Source organism: Malus domestica, chromosome 15 (genome assembly GCF_042453785.1).
Source record: "Malus domestica chromosome 15, GDT2T_hap1".
Taxonomy (NCBI): Eukaryota; Viridiplantae; Streptophyta; class Magnoliopsida; order Rosales; family Rosaceae; genus Malus; species Malus domestica.
The window spans coordinates 39,027,402-39,038,945 of record NC_091675.1 but is presented as its reverse complement, the minus strand read 5'-3'; the positions used below and the strand labels follow the sequence as shown (position 1 = coordinate 39,038,945).

Sequence of the window (11,544 nt, the reverse complement as noted above, 5' to 3'; positions counted from 1 at the left end):
TTAAAATTGTATAGAGGCGAAATGTTCGAATCTTTATTCTTTTGGAAAGAAGAAAGAATCACAAAGTTGTTGAGGTTAATTCACTTAGATGTTAGTGGCACTTATCCACAACATAATACTACTCATGTTGTATGACATTCACCGAAGATCACTCTCGGTTGGACTATAGTTTATTTTGAATAAACACAAGTCCGAATACTTTGCAAAAGGTTTCAAAGAATTCAAGAAATGTAAGTTGATGAGTAAGACATCTAAAGTATTTACCTCCTTAGATTTGATCCAAGGAAAAGAAACACTTTAGATGAGTCTCCTTGAAAGATATCAAGGAAAAAAGCATCATAAGATAATAGATTTCTCCATTAAGGAGAAGAACGAACTCGAATAAGATTTAGTTCGTTGGATGTTATCTATTACCCATATATAGGATATATACTTCTAAAAACAATATGATTGTCAATTAGAAGATCTTCCAAATTTTTCATGACTCCATAAGATGTAGTTGGAAAGAAAGACAAATCTTAAGCATGTTAAGATTTGGGGTTGTGAGCTAATAAGCAATATTTGTTTGATAACAATCTTGTGGGATACCCTTAAATTAATTTTTGGATATCGCTTCTATAAACCAACTAACAAATGTTGTTTTGTTGGGTAGTTCATTGTAATCCTACAATATGATTTGCCTAAAAGCAAATGAACTAGAGATAGAACTCAAAGAATGGGTTCTTTGAGAGACAAGAAAGTAATCAACAAATATAACAACCTAGTTCCTATACCTCAAGCTCCAAGGTAGTCGATAAGGATTTATAAACCGTCTCAGTTGAATGGTTTTGAACTTTATGACTATGTCATAGAGTTGCACCTCTTAATTCGAAAGAAATAAGAATGAAAATCCTTATGACTACATTGAGTGCATATATGATACATACTCAAGGAAATGGTAAAGTACCATTTGACCCGAAATAATGAAACCTTCATAAGCTAATTGGTAGCTTAAGGTGACTACAATCAAAGAGAATGGTTGACTTTGAAGAAACCATCTTTGAGATAGTCTTGGTTTCAATTAATTCGAAGATTGCTAGCTACAACTAAATGGTGATTCAATGTTTGGACATAATATGGGTTTTTGAAACCATTATTAAGATAGTCTTGATAATATATGTCTAAAACTATAAATCACAAGACATGTAAGTTGTAGAGATCCATCCATCATGAATCTTAGCAAGCTAGTGGGAGCTATAAGCGTCAAATGAGAGAAAGATCAAATCGTTTGATTTCTCATAAAGATGTAAATGAATCTTTTGTTTACTAGGTTTACAAAAGATTAGTGGGAGTTAATCATATTCCTAAATTTGTATATATATAAATATATATATGATATATATAAATATATATATATGATATATTAATTTTGGAAATGAAAAGAATACTTCTTCGTTAAAGTTATGACTTTAAACATTCTATAACGTAGAATGTATATGGGAGACATAATCTATATACATGGGATAGAAATCTATAATGATAGATTTTTTAGGATATAATTGGATTATATCAATTCCTAATAATAGACAAAAGATGCTAGGAAGTTTCTCATATGATGATAAACTTCAATTAGAAGGATGACTCTAGTGTGACTAGCAAGTTGCCCTTCTCAAAGGGAACGTGCCCTTTTGACTCCCAAAGAAATAATGCGTAAATAGAATCCTTTATGCATATGCATAAAGGTGATTTATGTATTTCATATTGTATGAAAAAACATTGATATGAGTTGTACCTAGAACGGTACAAGATGATATCAGTGCAAGCCCAGGATCAGAACCATGGCAACTGTCAAGTGAGTCCTTAAGTATTTAAGAAATACTAAAGGATAAATTCCTCAAAGATCGAGGAAGAATTAGAGTAACGTAATGGAAGCGTAAATGTATTAGATTATGAATCTAATCCATCATTGGATGTTTCTTCATTACGAATGAAGAGATAATCAAATATCTCTTTATTATGACTAAAGAGATATTTGGATGGAAACATTAAAGTAATGACTTTAGTGTGTTCCATTATGAATGCAAATATATTGCCATATAGAAGTTTACAACAATGTTGTTTGGATGGGAAAGTTCATTTATGAACTCTCTATTCGGTTCCAACCAGAAAGTGTATGACACTAATGGGGCGATAGCTCAAGCCAGGCAATCAAGGTCTCATCAAGATCCGAACTCAAATGAGAGACTGAACCACATGATTGAGAATCATGTATAATGGTGACGTCGTTATTCTCAAGGTTGCTTCTATAGATAACATATAGATATCCATTGTCTAGGCCTACTATTCAGCCATTTATGAAATGACTACATAAGAGGTATCATCACTGATGACCAAGCTGATTACCTCTAGTGCAAGTGGGAGATTGTTGGAAATGTGCCCTAAAACCAATCATATGATGATACTTTACGGACATTTCACATGTTAAACTAATCTAGTTTAACTATAAAGGGCAAAGATTATTATTTGAGCCGTCTCATATAAATGTTATATGCTTAAACGATAAAGTCCAAGGAATATGTGATTGGGAGAATACGATCTAAAGAAGTTAGATTCATGAGACCATTCTTTCGTAAACACATCCTAAATGTTCCTGATCATAGGATTGCCAATTGGGCATTGACAGTCCGTTAAGATCAGTACGTGCTGTGTCTTCTCTCAGGGAGAGTGACTAGTCTCGAGTCATTGGTGTGTGTGACATCAAGACAAGTACGTAGGTGCTCAATAGAGAATGAGTTCACTGAACACGATCAACGAAGAGTTCTCATATTCATGTCACATGAGAACTCATGGTTGGGATAATGCAAAGTAGTCCTTTGACCTGAGGCATCACAGTTGTCTTGTGGTTAAGTCCTTGATCTTTGATTATGTCAAAAGTCACTCCAAAAGGAGGGTGTCCACGACATCGTTGGGGTTAAGCCACTTAGTCATGAAGGCAAGTGAATGTGTAACAAGGGATCTCTAACCTTCAAACCGTTTGAGGGAGAATACTCTATGATATGATTAAGAATCTTTGGCCAAAGTATGAATGAGATTTAGGAAAGCGTTCCAAATCACATTCAAGGTAATCATATAAGCACACGAATCACATTGGATAGTAGACATGAATAAATAAACTATCAAACCAAACAATGTGGTCAAGAGTATTGTATTAGAGAAAGACCGTATTGCATTTGTAATCCTAAACTGAATAGGTTCTCCACCTCTTCTGATTAGCTTGGGTAACCATGATATGCTGCTAGGTGTCACTCATGGTTTGTGGAAGCCCTAAACGTGTGTAATCACTAAAGGGAGAATTGAAAGTAAGTTTCAATTCACAATCGATGTGAAATGGTTTTAATCGCCCACTGCCTCGCTAAAAGGAACCTAATGGATCGTACACCGTGTAAGGTGAAGATTGAAGAAACAATGGAGATGAGTAAGAATGATTAAATGGTTTAATTATTTATTAATGGCAAGGATTAATTAATATGTTAATTAATCAAACGAATAAGTTCGTTAAAGACCTCGGGATAGTTTTTGGACCTTAAGGCCCAATGGGCTTCGAACGTCAAGCCCATTGACTTAAGTTGTATGACAACTTAATGACTAAATATTCACAAAGGCCCAAACAACCCAAATACACCCGAAGGCCGGCCATATTGTTAAGGGTAGTGAACTTGGACTTATTTACAAGTTTGCCACTCAAATGAATAAAGGTATAAATATGACTTTATAGCCAAAATTCATTTAGGGTTTGTTTTGGAGAAAATTGGAGAGAACATGTCTCTCCATTTCTCTCTAAAGAGGCCGGCCCCTTGGAGGGTGCATCTAGCAATCCTACTACTCCAAGGTCACTCATTTCTTCTCCAATCTCTCCTTGGTGAAGAGACTTAGAGGTTCTCAATTTTGGGAACTTGGAGAAACCTTTTCATCTATCCAAATCCATAGATTTAAGATGCAAGGAATGAAGGCCCTCTCTTTGGGTGATTAGCCTTTGCTTATGCAAGGAGGAATCTACAAAGGTATAAATCTCAACTCACTTTGTTTTGAGTTGATTCTTGATTCACCAATCTACTAGGCTTTGAATTTCATGGTTAATGTTTTGTTTTTGAATGCATGCAAGCATGATTCCGCCTTTTAATTGTTAAATGCATGCTATAGATGTTATTCAAATGAACATGTTTTCACAAAATAATCCTTCAACTATAACAAACAGAAACTAGCTATGAAAATGCAAGAAAACAAGCTAACTAAGTCGCATAAATATGCTCTTATCATCGAGCCCTTAAGGGGGGTGGATTGTAACATGCCATATCGACCAACGGAGTGGGGGTGATGTGCATTATGTGTACATGCTCCCCTCCTTATAGAACAAGCCTTTTTTAGGACTCATTGGCTTTGGGTTCCATCGGAACTCCAAAGTTAAGCGAGTTTGTGCGAGAGCATTCCCATGATGGGTGACCCACTAGGAAGTTCTCGTGTGAGTTCCCAGAAACAAAACCGTGAATGAATGGTAAGCCCAAAGCGGACAATATCGTGCTACGGCAGAGTCGAGCTGGGATGTGACAAAATCGTATCAAAGCTACTCTGTTGTTCGGTGCGAGTGTGTCGACGAGGACGTCAGGCCCCTAAGGGGGTGGATTGTAACATCCCACATCGACCAACGGAGAGGGGGTGATGTTCCTTATATGTACATGCTCCGTTCCTTACAGCACGAGGCCTTTTAGGAACTCACTGGCTTCGGATTCCATCGGAACTCCAAAGTTAAGTGAGTTCGGGCTAGAGCGGTCCTAGGACGGGTGACCTACTGGGAAGCTCTCGTCTGAGTTCCCAGAAACAAAACCATGAGGGAATGGTAAGCCCAAAGCGGACAATATCGTGTAGAGTCGAGACTGGGATGTGACAGATAAGATGATAATGATAACAACAAGAAAAAAAATACGATTAAAGAGAAAATAGTTTGCAGTTTTCCCAACTCTCACAAGCTTGCATGTTCGAAGGTTGGAACATTGATGAGACCGGTTCCAGTTGCATGATCAGCATGAAAATGAGTGTTCATGGCGTAGATCAACTTCAGCCCCAACTCTTTAACAAGCGAGATATCCCCATCCATCGTCTTGTCCACTGGCTTAGTCAACTACAAATTCAACCAACAAATTAAAGACCCAAAATTTGCATCATAGATTCATCATCATCCTAATCATAATTATAATCAAAATTAGTACTTAAATAATTAAACATTTAATAGAAAAAAGGTGACCAAAGCAGGTTTGTCAGCGTGAGAGACATCGGTGAGCAAGTAAGTTTAGGTTGATGACTCATTGAATAGCTAGCAGAAGAGGAGCTTGGAGGAAGAACCCATTGTTCTAAAAATCCCCACCTAGTGCCGCCTAGACGCCAGACGGTTGGCCACCATCCCGATTAATGCCTAGGCTTTTGAAAATTAAGAAATGGTGCCTAGACCACCTAGCCCGCCTAGACCTGCCTAGTTTGCGACTCTTTAACAGAAAATAGATAACTTTCATTTTGCATTTAATTTTTTTTCAATAAATTGTAAGAGACTTGTTGAATACTTAAATGAACACACATTATATGCTTGTTCTCCATGTTTTCATTAAGTTCCAATACTTCATAATATATATATATATATATATCATTCTATTTTGTAGTTTATGATTAAATTATATATATTTTAAGTATAAACTGACACTTATTTACATGAAATATAATAGATTTACTTAAATCCGCCTAGTTCTTCTAGGCACCCGCCTAGGCACTATGCCCTAGCCCATCACCCGACTAGAGCCTAGCGTCTTTTTGAACCTTGGAAGAACCAGACAACGTCGTCTAAGCCATCGTTCAGAATAGAAGGCGCGTACTTGGTGTGACTTGTAGGAAGATTGATAGATTTGGTTGAAATGGGATTGAAGGAAAAGGAAGAAGAGCGAGGGAGAGCGACGAATCTAAGGATAGAAGATTTGAAAATGATTCCTAAGGAAAAGCAAGAAGCGCGTACTTGGTGTGTCTTGTTTTGCTTAATTCATAAAAATAAAAAATAAAAAATAAAATAAAATCAACCATGCTCTCCTATAATAGACAGAAGATTTGAAAATGATTCCTCAGGTTTTTTTATGAGAACATGCACACATAAAAAAATGGTAGAAGGATAGACGAAGGAGAGGAAATCCCAGAGAGTTGAACCTTACTTGCCTCTATTCATGACCCTCACCCCTCCCTCTGTGTTTGAAACCCTAAATCCCGATGACCCCTCTTTCTTTCTCTCACTCTCACAATCACGCCCGCCAAATCTAAGATCTGCACGAAGGGACCACCCTCACCCCTTTCTCTGTTTTGAAACCCTAAATCCCAATGGCCCCTCTCTCTTTCACTCACTGTCACAATCCCACCCACCAAATTGAAGACCCCGCTCAAACGGGCATCACTCCTCCCTCTGTCTCTGTCTCTGCAATGGCATGGCTTATAGCCTGAATGTTCGCACTAGGGTTCCCTATGTGAACCCCATTCGGTCCCAAAGCCTAGTGACTAAATTGGCCTCACAACTTTCAATTGTAGCACTGATTCAAAACCCTAGATGGGTATTTTCGTCAAACACATTGTGGGCGGCCAAAGGTGTGAGAGCTGTTTCCGAATTCCAAATGTAGCAAGCCCAATCTGGCTGTTTTGGCTAAAGCACAACCCACACACATACAATGGCAGAAACGTAACTAATTCAAAATCGAGGCCGTATTTCAAAACAAACATGAATAGTGCAATTTGAACCTTTACTTTAGACTATAGTAATCGAGGCCTCATTTCATTCTAATGCTTTTTAATTTGGTTATAATGAAACTGGACGTGCATTCCTAGTAGCCACGTGGTACTCTCAAAGTGCGTAGAAAGTGGGAAGGGTCCATCTTGATTAGAAAGCCCATTAAACTACAAGAGGTTTCAGTGGAGGATCCATAACGTTGAAATCTATTATCTACAAGTTTAAATATAAACCCAAATGCGGGTCATAACCCTTGGAATATTCTCCAGACAAGATACAGTGATCAATTATTCAATTATATAATTAAAAAAGAAAACCAAGACAAGCAAATTCAACCACTTTAAGACGAACATTTTCATATATATACGAACCGTGTTTGCAGCCATTTAAGTACTAGGAACAATTTCAGACAAAACATGACTGCATCTACTTCCTCTACTCTTCGGCTCCTTCAGGAGGTCCTCGGAGGCATCAACTCCAGAAGATTACTCCTACAAAACCCACTTTACCAACCACCAAACACCGCCTCTTCTCCAGTTTCTACAAACTCAATCGACTCACCGTCAACAGACCAATACCCTGGAGACAACAGCTTCGATGCTAACGTTGTTATGGTCCTCTCAGTCCTTCTGTGTGCCCTAATTTGCTCTCTAGGGTTAAACTTCATCATCAAGTGTGCTTTGAGGTGCTCAAGTTTTGTATCCTCCTCGGAGTCTAGATCAGCAGGCAACAACAACGCCACCTCAGCTAGGTTAGCCAACACAGGAGTCAAGAAAAAAGCCCTAAAAACGTTCCCGACAGTGAATTACTCAGTTGAGTTAAAACTGCCTGGCTTGGACACAGAGTGTGCGATCTGTCTATCTGAGTTTACCGCCGGTGAGCGTGTACGCCTTCTGCCGAAGTGTAACCATGGTTTCCATGTCCGCTGCATTGATAAGTGGTTGAGTTCGCACTCTTCGTGCCCAAAATGCAGGCACAACTTGATCGAGACGTGTCAGAAGATTGTAGGCTACAGCCAACCAAGCTCATCGGAACCAGTTCAAGAAACAATTGTAAGCATTGCACCACTTGAACCTGAAGGTTTCGTGCGTAGTTATAGGGGAATTAGCTAGCTGAGTTTATGATTCTTTTATTAAGTAGTTGTATAACTTTTAGTTAATGTATATAATGATATATATACATATATGTTTAGCTTTCTGGGTTTGAGCTTTGTTCCTTGCGGGTTTTGAGCCTTCATTTCACTTAGCCAACCCAATAGCCAATACAAAGTGTAATTATTGCTCCTTGTGAATTTGTATAGTGTTTGCAATTTGTGAATTGTTCAATTCTTTACCCTAGTTAATTGTTCAATCCATTTTTATTTACGTTGACAAGTTACTACCAACTAGCTTTTAAATCTTATAATATTTTATCTCGACACTGAAAGATATCTCAAATTCTATTATCCCATCCTCTATCAATTAAAGAAAAAGCGTGGGCTGACTCAATATAGCAAGAAGCTTTGTCCAAAGTGTCTGGCTATAGGATCTCTGTTAGTGGAATCACTTGATGCCCCAGCTAGATTTGAAATCTTGAAAGGGAATCCCCCAGTCAGCTGGGATAACTAATATATTTCTTATTCCTTTTTATTTCAATCAACGTTCTAAAAGCAATGCTTTTAACTATCCCCCAATAATATGCTATACAATACAAAAGGCCTTGCTAGTGCCATATCAAAAACCCTTAACATAATATTTGTCAAGGGGCCGGTGCATTGGGTTGTCACAATAAGTTCAATTCATCTCGATTTGGAGGCCTATAGCTTGACCGGCATAAAAGTTTATCAAATTCTTTGACACAGCTTTTTTTTTTTACAATTACAGTATATTGAACACTTAATTATTCTATTCTACATCTGATTATTCTTAAAATAAAAAATAAAACAAAGTAGAAACAATTTTTTTTTAAAACACGTCAAAAAATGTACGGTCAACCAAAGAAACAGAATGTTTAAAAAATGTTCCAAATTCTATTCCAAGGGAAGTCATTTCAAATTCCATGCCAAGGGATTAAGTAAACTAATTGCTACTTAGTTTGGATTGCTACAAATATATAGGATAGTGTTATCCACACACATTTTTTTAACCTCCCACACACTGGTAATATTTGTCATTTGATTTCTTTCAATTCATTCGATCCAATGATCAAAATTTGAGAGAAATATGTGAAAGATTAAAACAGGTGTGTGAATATCATCATCCAAAATATATAAGGACAAAATAAAAAAAATATAAACAAGGATTCGAACAAGGGTATAATGGAGCATAACAAAATTGGAAGCTGAGGGTGAAGCCACTAAATCAAATCCAAGTGTACCAAAAGGGTGATTTTGTATCATAGTACGGTCGTGAAGTGGCTCTCAGTAGGCACTAGCTAGGTACGGACAAGTAACAAATCCACCCGAACGGCTAAGATTTGATTTCCCAGAAGACTTTTGAACATATGTTATTGTTAATGGAGAATTTACACACATAGAAACCATGTGATCGGCTGCGACATTTTGGAGGCCCACAACGGACACTTTGAACCGGCCATTAAATTTTTCAAAATGATCACTATACAATCTATTAGTATAGCAATCCAAACAAAGTTAATCTATTAGTAGAGGTTGTTCTACTGCATCGACGGAAAGTAATTATGTCTATGTGCTCTTATGTGGGTTTGATTTTCACCGATTTTCCTTCTCCCCTAACAACTAACTATCTAACTCACTAATCTTATTGCTCTACTTCAAAATTATAAAATAATAGAACCCTCATGGAATTGATTTTAACTTGAGAACACCCACCCTAATATAATAAACTTTCAATCACAGAATTACTCAAATAAATTATACAAGTTCACAGTTTCTACTTGGCTATCTCAGATTGCAATCTTATAGACCTTGTGATTGTTAATTCGCACCTCCAATGAGATAGAGAAATAGAGTTGTACAGGAAAGCAATGTCACAATCGTTTGGTAAATGTTGATGTAAAGTTGTTGTACTTGTGTATAATGATCAAAATGACCATCATTTTCAAAGTTTTATGTACTAAACGGTTTTGGAGAAAAATGTACTGCATGTACGGGAGAGAGATGAGGGTGTGGGTGGCGGCGGCGGTGGTGAATACGTTGGCATGGGGAAGGTTTGGTAGGGGTGATGGTAGTGAAGATGGTGAGGGTAGTCATTGCTAAGGTGGTGGTGGGGGATTGTGGTAATGGTGGATTGTGGTGGCAGCGGTACCATACTAATCCGCTTTTTTTCCCAAGCAAGAGTGTTCAAAGCACTTGTACACATTGTCATTTTAAAAAACTAGTGAGGGTATTACGATAATTGAAAAGATTTATTAAAGGCTTTTCTCTGCTTTATATGAAATCAGTTCTCAAAAGTATCCCAAAAACTACTCTTAAAATATACTATCAAGATGTTATTGCTTTTAAACTAACCAGAATATATGTAGGTAGCTCCGTCACAGACCCAACCAATTCCCCCAAACAATCACCTCATTCATCACCTCATCGGAATTCATGTGAGATTCTGGCAAAGGCAGTCATGTCAATTGCCCGAAGCACGAAGTTTTAGTTCCATCAAATACCAAAAGGGGCCTCACACCCATTTACTTTAAACACCCTACTCTTTTTCTAAAAATCTCTGGGCCCCCAAAATTATTTTGCAATTTACCAACATTAGCCTTTAGCTAAACTCTTAGTAAAATAAAAAAGTAACTTTAAACTTCAGAATAATCTAAATCAATAGAATAGAAAAACAGAAATGAAAACAAGCATAGAGGTCATGCAACCCATAGGTGATTTTAATTTACAGTTGATTAATAAAAGTTTTGACCACCCACTATCTCTCTAATTACAAATTTAGAACTTAATGAATCACACACAGAGAAGATTGAGTTTAGGAAAACTAATTATGGTAAAATCAATTAAGTTAATAAATTGAGTAGGTTGAGATTAATTCAGTTAGTTAATTAATTATATGCTCGTAAGATGTTATATTGGGATTTAAAAGTAAGTTTCGGGTCAATAGGTCCATTTGGTTGACCCATTAGGCTTATAACTAAAGTTGTGCATGAAAACTTAAGTAAGAAATTTCAAAAGGCCCACCTACTTAAGTGAGAAATTCCAAAAGGCCCACCTACACTATATGCCGATTTGAGGTTATTGCACCTAGGGTATCACACTTGTAGCTCAACTATATAACTCCCTTTAAGTCACTTTATAGCTCCTTCCAACTTTAGGGGTTTTGGAGCGAAAAGAGAAGAATGGAGAGCCACCATTCTCCTTCTCTTTACAAACTTGGTCACTATGGTGATAAAGTGCTATCTCTCTCTATTCATGGTTACCTCAGCTTCTTCCTTACTCATCTTTGGTGCGGAGAGTTAAAGGCCGCTTTCATTGGAGGCTTTTTTGGAGAAATTTTTTAGGCAAAGGAAGAACACATCAATGGGCATTTTGAAAGTCCTTTCCTAAAAATTGTACCATTTGGTTCCATAAGCCAAAGTATGGCTTCAAGTGAATAAATAATCTATTTCCCTTTCTCTTTGTACATGAAAAAATTTTGGTTCATCAACCCTTAGGCCTTGAAGATTTTGGAAAAATGATTTAGTTTTGGATATAGGCATATCTAGCTTTTGCATTTAATTATGATTTTAAGCATGAGTTATTAATTGATTCCTCTAATTTAACGATTGCTTTTCTTTGCAGTGCTTCTACCAAAGCCGGAAAG

At 37.0% G+C, this 11,544-nt stretch overlaps 1 protein-coding gene across 1 annotated transcript; it reads left to right on the top strand.

Annotated features, from left to right (window-relative positions):
- Window positions 1-7,177: 7,177 nt before the first annotated feature.
- On the top strand, window positions 7,178-8,160 carry LOC139192414 (RING-H2 finger protein ATL78). The gene has a single exon (XM_070814512.1). It carries the CDS (start codon window positions 7,204-7,206, stop codon window positions 7,897-7,899), a length of 696 nt encoding a protein of 231 aa, XP_070670613.1. The 5' UTR covers window positions 7,178-7,203; the 3' UTR covers window positions 7,900-8,160.
- Window positions 8,161-11,544: the final 3,384 nt, after the last annotated feature.